The 12,176-nt window shown below is 39.5% G+C and overlaps 2 protein-coding genes across 2 annotated transcripts; one reads left to right on the top strand and one right to left on the bottom strand.

Annotated features, from left to right (window-relative positions):
- Positions 1-476: 476 nt before the first annotated feature.
- rpl30 (ribosomal protein L30) lies at positions 477-3,609 on the bottom strand. The gene is made up of 5 exons (XM_005728482.2): positions 3,524-3,609; positions 3,359-3,407; positions 2,756-2,901; positions 1,389-1,519; positions 477-586 (listed from the first exon to the last, which is right to left on the bottom strand). Exons 2-5 carry the CDS (start codon positions 3,377-3,379, stop codon positions 534-536), a joined length of 351 nt encoding a protein of 116 aa, XP_005728539.1. The 5' UTR covers positions 3,380-3,407; positions 3,524-3,609; the 3' UTR covers positions 477-533.
- Positions 3,610-4,796: 1,187 nt separating this feature from the next.
- On the top strand, positions 4,797-11,730 carry LOC102207010 (skin secretory protein xP2). Its single transcript, XM_005728483.1, has 4 exons — positions 4,797-5,178; positions 7,863-8,141; positions 11,493-11,546; positions 11,645-11,730. Exons 1-4 carry the CDS (start codon positions 5,088-5,090, stop codon positions 11,656-11,658), a joined length of 438 nt encoding a protein of 145 aa, XP_005728540.1. The 5' UTR covers positions 4,797-5,087; the 3' UTR covers positions 11,659-11,730.
- The last annotated feature ends 446 nt before the right edge of the window (positions 11,731-12,176 follow it).

A 12,176-nucleotide genomic window follows, 5' to 3' on the forward strand; every position in this document is an offset into this window, starting at 1 on the left:
TTAAAATCTCCAGATGAGTTACATAAAAGATTAAATCGACAATATTAATCTGAGGCTTTTAAAGAGTGACTGACAACCAGGAGGCTAAATGTATTAAGTCTGCATTTAGAGAAGGGGTTTATTTTAAAAATCAAGTCAGCTAGGTTTACAAGAGACCCTGCACCACTGTTTTTGGTTCTAGCATTGAAGATCCAGAGGACATCAACTCTATGTGTAACAAATGTAGCCAACACCTTTTAAAGCCTTTAATGCCTGTGACTGAAGTGTCCTTACTCAATTACAGTCACAGTGCAGCACACGGTCATCCTGAAGCTTTATGTAAGTGAGGGGGAAACAAAATAAAATGGCATAATTTTGACTGTGTGATAAATGGTCAGATCCTGGTGGTTTATATGGTGACAATCCTATGAAGAAAGACCTCTTTAAACAGCTTCCTGTAACTGTCTACACAGGAGAGAAAAGGTTACAGCAATCAGAAATGAAAAGACAGCAGCTTCTTTCTGTTAACACCAACTTTATTTATAACAACAGATCTACTGAGCAGGCTGCTGCTGTTCCGGCATGCTCCTGATGATGTCAGAATCACCTGAAGAGGAAAAGAGGAGCAGAGTCAGAGTCACTGCCACATATACAAAGACGCACACTTATACCGCCTGAAGAAATGCTGCATGTCTTTAAATGCCCCACACAAATAAAACAATAATGACATTGTGAGGATAAATGTTGCCACTGGAAGATCTCTATATAAACTGACTGTAAAGTGCTGGCAGTTCAACTAAAAGCTCTGACTAGCATTCATCTAGCAAACCACTAGTCCTGAGTGGGACTAGTGACTGCCTCTAACAGGCTCAAGGGAGGGAGAGAGAGAGAGAGAGAGAGGGGGGTGTCAATCTACTCCCCAGGGAAGTCCACCATATCAGTGTCAGATCTGTCACTTTTGAGATATTTACTGTCATTTTAAAGCTTGTTTTGAATGTTATGTTGATTCATGGATTCTGGTCATTTGTTCCAGTGGCTTTTCAAACTAAGAGCAGGCTGCTAAAACAAAGACCTAAAAACAATCATTCCCTCCTGGCTACTCTCCATATTATGTGTTAAATGCTGTCCCTCTAGTACTTGTTAACTAAGATAGTTACATCTGGAACGTTTAATATCTCCTAGAGAACTAAAATATTGTTTTGGCTGAAATTCTTTTAGATTTATGTTTGTGAACTTGCCGCCCACAAATCAATTTAACTTGCAGGCAGTGATGCACACCAGCTGGTGCCTCAAACATCCCACTGGGCTTTTTTAACACTTTCTCCCACAGTGTATATAACATCTAATTCCTGTGGAGGTGAAGAAGTGGTTCAGTGAAGATGGGTTTCACAATAAAAATGAGTACTCACCAGGGTCGATGATAGCCAGTGTGCACACCCTGTAGTATTTGCCGCAGGCTGTGCCCAACTCGATGTTGTTTCCACTGTAGTGGTGGACACCAGTCTTGGCCAGCATAGCATAGTATTCAATCTCAGATTTCCTGGACAGGTAATAAAGGTAAATGTGAGCCAAACGCACATGTGGTCAAATACTGCAACAAAGGGTAAAGCTGACACAAGACAATTTAAAATATAAAGAAACAAGTGCAGATAAGTACAGCCATAGATCCTTCTAACACTTGATTATACTGACTGTAGAGAAGTTTCTGCACATTGTTTTTTTGAGTTAACCAATTTATAATCAACATTTAGATGAAATTTGTTAAAATTGTAATGAATATCTCAGCATCTTCTACAAATCAATACTGGAGACAATTAGTGTACAATAAATAGCAGAGATCCCAAACTTTTCTGAATTATGACGGGCATCTGCTAGCTGTATCACATGAGTATGATTACATCAAACATGTAGCTGTCCTTACCTACTCAAAATTAAGTTTACACATGTATACGTTTGTGCCTCTGCACTAAAAGACAGCGCAACAAGTACAACCTTCCAACCTGCACAGAAATTACAAGGATGGGACCAACTATCTGATAGACCACCTGCCACACGCCTGCAGCATCTTTTCAAATTCTTAACTCCCTATTTAGCGATGAGTCGAACAAAATGACATCAAAGAAATAAATTCTGGGGACCTTGGCATCCAAGCAACGTATGTTAAACCAAACACACACAAACGGAAAACGTATCACCACCTTCACAGGAAGATAATAGATATGAAAATCCAAATAACTGTGTATAATTTCTAAATAACCTCTCCATGTGTGACGATGTTTGTGTAAAATTTTGTTCAGAGTGGCAATGGAGGCAGGGCACATACAGACATATATACATACACTATGATCAATGCAGTAAGATTTAGAGAAAGTGTTGATAATTGGTCATTTACTTTGCAGGTACACAGATTCTTACTATTGAAAATTAGTTGAACTATTTATGTTTTTGCTCATTATTACACCATCTTTGAACATTTAGCCTGAATAATACTGATGTGAAACAACAAACAATAGAAACATTCACTGGTGAATGTCGTCTTATTCACTAGCACATATGTAGCAGCTCAATAAGGTAATACCAATTTATGTTTGCATCAGTGCCCTCCCATTAATTAACCTCACTTCACTTAAATTTTATTTTTTTTTAAATAATAAAGAAATAAAGAATTCCTTTTATTGTTAAACTTGTCATAGTTCTTTGTAGCACACTGAATCCCTTTCAATTCCTTAGCTAAAATAGTGTGTAGAAAAATATATTTAGGAAAGTCTTAATATACCTGAGAGCTGGGCAGTTGTTGGCCAGGATAACCAATTTGGCTTTTCCCTGACGGATCATCTTCTGGGACTGTTTGTAGCCCAGGACGTATTTTCCGCTTTTCATCACCAGCTGGAGACGGGAGTTGATGGACTCCATAGACTTTTTCTGAACACAGACACACACATATATCAAAATCTGAAGTCGGTGACAGTACAGGAGCTACACACCTCTCACACTCCACTACATATCGAATATAATAAATATGATAACTATAATAGGACACATAAAAAGCGCACACATTTAAACATGTTTTAACTTTATATTAAAGGGGGAAGGGTCCACGTTGCTGTCGTCATTTTCTATTAGATTTTATGAATTAGCATTAGCTCTACTGCCGGTACAGTTAAACATGAACTAAACGGGCGGCCACTAATAAACACTGTCATAACAATCAAGTATTTCATAAGATTTAAAGCAGCAAAAAATCAACACTAAGTGACACTGAGTAGAAATATCAAGTTTTAAGCGGAGTACTACAGCGCTAGCTAGCAGGCCCCGGCAGTTACACGTCTCCACGTGAAGCCTGGCCGTGCAGTAGCGCGTGCACTCCGGCCTCGCTCACCGTCTTCTTTGCGGCCACCATGTTTGCGGTTTAGTCCGGACCGGCCAACCTGCGGGCAGAAGGAGGATAGCAGAGGACTGTCGTTAAAGAGTGGGTCACAGCAAAATGTGAAAATGTGGCGAAAATCATATTTATTTTATAAATAAAACTCGGAGCTCGTCTTACTGTGAGTTAACTCCAATATGGCCTCGGAGAGAAAGGAAGTCCCATGGTGCACTGCGCTCGTATCACTTCGGCGAGCATGCGCAGAACAGGACTGGGCAGGCGGCTAAGGGTCGTTTTCAGATACTTCTGCAGTGAGATATGTAGTGGACAAACGCGTCTATTTGAAACATTTTACTTAGCCTTTTACTAAAAAATTGATTAATTAAACAATATGTTATAGCTAAACTTAAGCAAATCTGTGGTGTTTTACATTAAAAAAATGTGTATTATGGTAGTCTTTAGTATGCCTAAATATTAAAAGCAATACATAAATGGATTCATGCAACTAAATGTCATTTGCATAATATAATAAATAATAACCCAGAAGATTAACTATTTTTAATAAGTGTTAAAAAGCGATGTGTTGTTTAAAGATTGTACTTTACCACTTCCGAACGGTTGTGCTTTTATTTTGAAATCCACTGCAGCGATCTAACTGAGTCCTCTTCACCCAGTGTCCTACTTTTAATGTAATTAGGCTGCTTTAAGTCGATTTTTAGTATCAAATCAATCATCGATTATTAGTTTGGTTTGTTATGAATATTTTCTATACTTCTGACAATCAAATGGTGAATGGAATCTTTTTAACTCCGTAATTTGCCTCGAGTTCATTGAGCTCAGTGCCATCTTCATGTTTAAAAACTAAATGCTGACATTGCGCCCCCAACTCTGGAATAGCTTGCCACACCTCATAAGAACTTCAACAATTAAAAAAATTAAATCGGCTCTTAAGACCAACATATTTTCAGTTGCTTTTGGTCAAGTCTGAGGTCCCGCGTGGATTGGTCACACAAATGTTTTCTATTATTTTGACTGTTTTTATATATATATGTTTTTTGTTATTATTTTTTAATTATCCATTTTATTATGTTGTCTGTTTATGCAAATGTAATTATACAATTAGGCTCTTGAGACCTGAATTACAGATGTGTGCGCCTGTTAAGCATTTTGGGTCAAAGACTGTCTGCTATATAATTAAAATGATCATGACTTAAATTCTAATATTACAGTTAAGCAAGCTAATTAATATAAAAAATGACAAACTCAAGGCTAAATTAAACATTTTGTAAGCTATACCAGCATTAGGGCTATTTACTATTGATGTTTGCTCAGTGGCACGTCGGCAGTAGAGCTATTTGTTGGTGTGGCGAGAGCGTCGCGCTTCACTTTCCCCGCCCCAAGAGGTGGCCTTTGCGCTCTGACTGAATAATGTATTTTCGTCCCTGAGCCAGCCTCAGGGAAACAGCCTAAGTTACAGTACACAACAAAAGCCAACATTTCACCTGCGTGCCCAACTGGAGACCTGCAACCACAACACAACAACCTGAAGTCGTTTACTGCAGGAAATGTGCGTAATTACGCACGGAACTGAAGGAATTTAGCGACCAGACGGTGCGTTTAGGCTGTCCTCCGAGGGTTTCTCATTTTACAGAAGCGATATATATGCACGACGTCATCAGTGCAGGCACAGTCAGTCCTCACCTCTCAAGTTTGAGATCACAGTCCTCTGTGTGCACAGGGCAGGATGGGATGCTCCACCAGTACCCAAACTTCAGCGGTAGATACGACTCGACCAAGCGCTAAGCTCGAGGAGAGCAACGGAGCCAGCACTACAGGTGAGACAAAGAAAGAAAAAAACATTTATACTTGTAAAGTATATGATATTAAATAAAGGTATTGAGATTTCTGAAAACATAAACATCTGTCCAGTCGGGAGATATGTGCCATTCACTGCAAGTATATTGCAAGTGGACAAATTTGATATTGTTTTATTTTGTCACAGTAAATATGTGAGAGTTTGACTGGAAACAAAGCTCTCATCCAAAAAAAACGACATCATATAGTTAAAAAATAACTTTGCATCTGTTTCTAAACTTACTTTCTATTGAATTCAGATTTGTTATTCAAAAAGGGTTTGATTAACAAATTTATATGGTTATTTTCATTCAGTCAACACAGTAAATAACTTTCTAACATGCTGGTAGGAATGTTGCATCATCCCTTTAATTATACTGAAGTGAGCACTGTTCTGATAAGGACTTGGTCTAAATGCAAATGTACAGCATCTGATGTCTTTATTTTTAATGAGGCAGAGCTCCACTGTGACAGGATGGGAAAGTTTATTGTCATTATTTAACGGTGGTTCCTGGCTCTGTCCTCTCTTCGAGAGAGACGGGGGCACGAAAGCAGATTTAGTGACAGTCTACAGTTTCATTAGGAAATGGAGAAGCCACTCTGGACGCTCCTTTGTTGTAGTAGGTCAGCGATGGCCCCGGCTGTGGTGCATTTCAAGATTTAAAAAAATATGTTCAATTTTTTTTAAGTGTCATTTTTTACAAAACTTTTGATGCATTTGAATGGTGGAAATGTGAGTGTGCAGTTCTGCAGGCTTAAGCATTGTTTGACATAAGTGAAAGAAAAACTGGTAAAAGATTCACTAAGTGAGACCACCTCTGAGCAAGTGTCTCTTTGCACTCATTACAGGCTGCTTACTGCCCTGAAAGCATGGAGACACATACACAGAAGTCAGTACTTTCATGGACTTAGCTGATAAACCAGTGACCCTGTTAAAGTGACAAGGAGAAATTTGCTTAATAAGTATGTGAGTAAATTTCCCAGCAGCATGGAATTAAACAGCTCATTCCTGTTTGTGACTCCCGCCTGTGCTCTGGAAATAGTGTCTTAGAGGTCACATGGAAATCCATCAGGATGTTTTCTTAAGTTTGCATGTGCCTGACTCGTTTCACTGAAAGTCACTTGTCACTCCCAACAGAGGAGGAGGAGGAAAAGTTTGTTGATTTAAAGACAAGTTATTTCAGTGCAGACAGACATGGCAAAAAATGAACAGAGGATCTAGTCTAGAATTAGGCTTGATCAGTTTATCCATCTACATCCAGGATATATTTGTATTGTTACTTGTTACAGTTATTTGATATCTCTCTTGCTGCATTGAGCATGTGTATGACAAAAGAATTTCCCTCGGGATAAATAAAGTTCTTTTTATCTTATCTTATCTTATCTTTTACATGCAGTCTATGTGGGCTTTATTGGTCCCCTTAAATCAGCAGCCTTCATTCAACTTTTCCAATTATAACCCAAAATCACAAAGACAGCATGTAGAATAATGTTTTCTGAAGTTTTATGTTGTCGTCACTGCTCCTTCGTGACACCTGTTTCAAGAAGTAATTTGCTTCTTCGCCAAGCTTCGAGGAGCTTTGAGAATATTAAAAGTTGAGAGTTAAGACTTTTGTGATCCATGCAAATACCTGCAATGCAAATTCTTCCGAAAAAAGTCAACAGGGAAGTGATGCACCCTGTCACGCAGCAACCTGTTTATAGAACTGTGCTGTTTGAGTATTTAAGTGTTTATTAACCTCAGTAATAGAAACATTAACTTCCTGTCAGGCTCCTTTTATGTGTGAGCATCGGTTCTTCGTGCTGTGTTTTGTTTTGTTTTTTTGCTTTTTATACTTTAGCCCTGTGTTTTAGAAGCAGTGCATGGATTCTCAGCTCTTCCTGCTTCCATGGTTTGCATTCAAACATTCACAGTCAAAAATAAATAGAATTAGTTATCCACTGTTGGATGATGTTAATAGAATATTTGTGGCCTAACATGGGCCGGTCACAGATGAACTCTTCCCTCTGGTTTTGGATAAGTGACCTGTGATGCCATCATGGAGGGAAAACAAGCAAAAAATAAACTGAGGCAAAGGAAACACAATATTGATCCTACCAGAGTATCACTCAGGAATGCTTGTTCTTAGCAGATATGCTTCGTTTTTTAGATCTCTATATTCCACCGTGTCCTCAAATGACTTCTTTTGAATTGGTAAATTAAACTTAACTCAAGGTCCACTGATTTCAACGATCTGTGAGATGAAACAGAAAGCATTATAGAAAAATACTATGAGTGTTTAAAATTAATTTCAGCTAAAGGAGCACTGAAAATTATCCGCAGAACCACATGATCACCATTGGTAACCAAAAGTGAAAATGACCCTGGTGTCAAACTGTGCTATACGAGGCTGTGGCTCACAGTCACTGCTCGGGACTTTCACTCTTATTGTACATATATGATATAAACAGAGTTTTTTGTCAACATTGTATCATATTTTCACTAATATTGATAATATAAATACCTTATAATATGTCTGGCTTTAAGTGAAAGCCATTATTACTGTGTTTAAACTATATATCTACTGTAATCTATATTGCAGCTGTAATCTATAAAACTAGCTGTTCATATTATCCAAATAAACGGCCTGAATGAATGTTTGCTCATGCTTTTTTCTGCTAACAGGAGCGGCCAATGAAAATGGGAATCTAGCTGAGGACAGTGAAACTATTCCAGACCAGACACCTGCTGAGGGAAGCGATGCCAAGCCTGGAGATGAGCCTGCAGAAGAGCCTGCCGTGACAGCCGCGTCTGCAGACACCACAGCTGCAACTCCACCAGCAGCAGAAGAGTCTCAGGATGCAGCCGGCAGCCCGCCCGCTGAGACTTCAGCAGCAGCAGGAGACAGCACCGCTGAGACAGCAGCAAGCTCCTCAGAGGCTGAAGCTCCTGCCCCAGAGCCAGGTAGGCGGGAGTCACAAACAGGAATGAGGTTAAATACTCACAAAAGGCCTTTTACTACATATATTCTTAGACTCTGTAATGTTTTAATGTTTTATTTTGAATTCTTCTGCACATGACAACACCACTGTATCTTCAGTCTGAGCTTATAAACATGCACATTATAAATGCTCATTGTAATTCATGCAAAGGTGAACATTTATGGGAATCGCTGCTCACATCCTCGTGAAACGTATCGGGCAGACAAGGACAAGAACCTGTGTGTGCGTGGGTTACTTAAAATGACACTTCAGAACATTTGGAGTGGAAGATTTTCTCTCTTGACACCTCTTGAACAAGTTACCACAGTAGTCGCATAATTAATGTGTCCAAACAAGTGATGGACAAAATGTACAACAGTAACCTGAGCGGTGCTATTCCACCTCAACATGGGATGCCGCAGTACAAAGGTACGTAATGTCTCTTCCGTTTTTAGTTCCTCCGCAACTGTAGTAACTACGCAGTATCCAACAACACACTGGCATGACTTTGGCCTCTAATGAACACACCGGGGTGGCCACAAGAATGCGTTTCCAGGTCACAGCTATGATCAGTACCTATTAAAGGATCTGTCTGCATATTGCACAAGCTTAACTGATCAGGTTAAATTTTCGTATGAATTCTTTTAATTACACGCTTTTGTGTAGTCGTGGATTAGACTACTTGTTGAAGTTTCACTGACTGAAACACACACAAAGTGTGATGTTGTTGAGGGTTTACCTTGTAAAATGTAACATTTATTAAAACCTGGCAGCTGTCACTAAAGGGATTTGACATTTTGATAGAGGATAAAAAATAGCTGATAGCTTTTGTTTGGCCAAAAGCATTGAGGATATTTGTGTGATTTAAACTTGGAAATAAAGCATTTGTTGTGTTTGCTTTGCCTCCCAGCCCTCTGCTGTGAGTAGGACTCTAAATTAGAAATTTCTGCTGTAACTTCCAAGACAGCACCTCAGCAGGCTCTTCAGACCTACATTGTGATAATAGCTCTGCATGCCTGTCCGCCAGCGATCATCTATACATGGAAGCGCTCTGTAGGAAGCACTCACTGCTATCACAAAGTTACTTAGTGATGCAAATGACGAGCAGGTAGCAAATGATGATGAGGTCAACTTCATTTTCCTCTTTGTCTGATGCAAAGTGTTCGTTGCAGTAAAGCGGGCCGAGCAGGGTGGCAGGTTAAACATCAAACACCAAACTTTTTAGAGGTTTTAGCTTCTATGAGACTCGATGCTGCTGTAGTGGGCAAAATTAAGTGAATGTTGCTTATTTATAAAAATGTATTCTTGTGTCTTCAGTCTAAGATCTGTGATGATTCTTGGAGTAATTTTTAGCCACAAAATAGAAGCATGAATGCCCATGTCTCAGAGCAATGCTGAAAAACTGTTTTATGCATGTGCTACTTTCAGACTTGACTATTGGATTTCCTTTTCCTTATCAGGTTTCCCTAAAATTTCCCTGAAAAGCCTCCAGTTGATCCAAAACACTGCAGTGAGAGCGCTAACAGGGACTAGAAAGACAGAGCATGTTTTTCCCGTATTGGCTTTTTTTCACTGGCTCCCTTTTTAATCCAGATTTGAATTTAAAACCTGTCTCCTCACATGCAAAATCATGAATAATCAGGCCCCATCAAATGTTAAAGACCTCACTTTGTTCTCCGCCTGCTGGCTTACTTGTGTTTAATAGAGTTTCCTAGAGCTGTCAGGGTTTAGGAGACAGATAGTCGCTCTACTTTTAAAATTAATTTTAAAATTTCCCTTGTGATAAAGTTTATTCTTAGACTTACATTCATAGTCCTAGACTATAGTGATATTTTTACAATTCAGATTGTCTAAACACTCTGACGGTAACTGGAAAGAGAGACCATATTAGCGTCTCCAGATCCAAAGCACTGAATGCTTAGTCCCCATCATGTCTATAGACCTCATACAGCCATATTATCCCAACAGAGCACTTTGCTCTCAGACTGTAGGCTTCCTAGAGTTTCCAAAAGGGGAATAAAAATTCTACAAAAAATATTCATGAAGTAATGCTACCATAAAATCTTCATAGATGTGTCTCACAGATTAACTGTTCATCATTTAATCATTATAGTTAGAAAATCATGATCTTCACCCCCTGCGCCATCCAACTTCACTCACTTTGAGTTCAAATATGGCCACAGCCCTGTGTAGAGATGCTGGATGGAGCATGTGTTTGTGTTGCCAACACTTTGTTGTCACTGTGGTATCATTAAGATGCAATCTGAGTCCACATAGAAACTAGAGCGTTCCAACACATATAGGGCTTCCACCAGCGACGAGCGATGTCGGGACGGCTGAGCCTCCACGCCTCCATTTCACAGCCAGTGGAGAGAGAGGATCGAGTGTCACATAAGCAGAGCTGACAGAGCGGCTCGTCCACTTCTGACGCAGCTACAGGTTGTTTTTAAGGAACGACTTGCCGGAAATCTGCTATTCCTAGTTCTGCAATATAAGTTTTAACACCTTCAGATTAAAGGTGTTTGCATGGAGATTAATTTCCTTTTCTGTTTGGGAGGGAGGCTTTAGTTCAGGTTCATGCAAAATCTGCACTTCAGACTACAACAATACTTTGGGAGTGTGCTGTAACACAGTCGGATGTTTTGTTTGTTTGCATGCAAACATGCTAACACTTCAACTCGGTTCTGGTTATTGTGTTCATTATGCTGCAAGCTGGAAATCTGACAGGATTAGAGTGCTAAAACATTTGAAAGGGGGTGATTTATGTTCACAGTTTTTCCAGCTCTATGTTTATATTTTTAACTCTAAACTACAATAGCTTAGTACGTCTTAGTCTGTCGCAAGGTCAGTTACTACATGTCTTCCTCCCAGTTTTTCTTTCTTCTTTCCACTGTCCAGTCAAAATATGGGCTTTAAATAAATATATTTTAAAAATGTAATCATAAGGCAACCGAGAATGCTGGCAGCAAGTATCCTAACAGTCCATCGAGCTGTTTCACATTTCTGACTTGGTGAAAGAGACAAAATACCTCAAACCTGGAAAAATACACTCATCTTTGTTCTTCTGCTTGAGCCCACCACACCTGGACAGGTGGCCAGTCTGTCATAGGGCTAATAAACCTCACATAACATAACCTGATACCTTAAACAAACTGATCTAAAATGTGTGTGTGTGGTGCAGTAACACTGGGGACAAGTGTTTTCAGGAGAGTTTGTACCAGCTGTGTGGACAGAGGACAGTAGTGTTTGGTCAGCACCTAAAGGCCAAAATAAGAAGAACACAGCTTAAATATGACGGCTTGTTCGTGTCTTAATTTGCTGTCTTTCTAAACAGAAAAAGGGGATGCCGGAGCGACTGACTCAGAGCCCAAAACAGACGAGACACCTGGTGAGCATCCCGGCAGCTTCCTCTTTATGTCACATGATCCACAAATTGGTATTTGAACTCTTCCAATATGCGTCCTCCTCTCTGCGTTTCTTTTCCAGCTCCCAGTGAGTGACGTGCGACATGACCGACTGCACAGAGGAGTTTATCTGCACGCATGAGTGAAAGTATGTCCGTGTGTGTGTGTGTGTGTGTGTGTGTATGAGAAAGAAAGACATTGTCTTGTTGCCAAGATCCAGACCCCGTGGAAACCACTTTGAGTCCGGGTGCTCAGTCACCACTGTGCCTTCTTCCTCCTCCTGGATGTCTGCAGTCTCTCCTCTTTGACTGTGAATAGAGTTCAACAGCACTTAGGTTTCTTTATCTGTAACAGGTAGTAAACAGCTGAGAGAAGCTTAGATTACTATTTATTATCTGTAATGAAATAGCACCATAAACTGTATGTCCTTAACTTATTCTTGAAACCTAAGAGTTTGTTTCTGTGAAAACTAAAGCCAAAGTATATTAGATATTAGAAGATATTATATTTCTTTTTTGGGGGGTGAGGGGTAGCTAGCTTTGATTTTATTATCATATTTAAAGTAGGCGTAAATCTAAGAGGGGTTTTTCCTGATGTGTCATGATTTTTAGTAT

The sequence above is a fragment of the Pundamilia nyererei genome, unplaced genomic scaffold (genome assembly GCF_000239375.1).
Source record: "Pundamilia nyererei isolate P.nyererei 1_Seehausen unplaced genomic scaffold, PunNye1.0 scaffold00028, whole genome shotgun sequence".
Classification (NCBI taxonomy): domain Eukaryota; kingdom Metazoa; phylum Chordata; class Actinopteri; order Cichliformes; family Cichlidae; genus Pundamilia; species Pundamilia nyererei.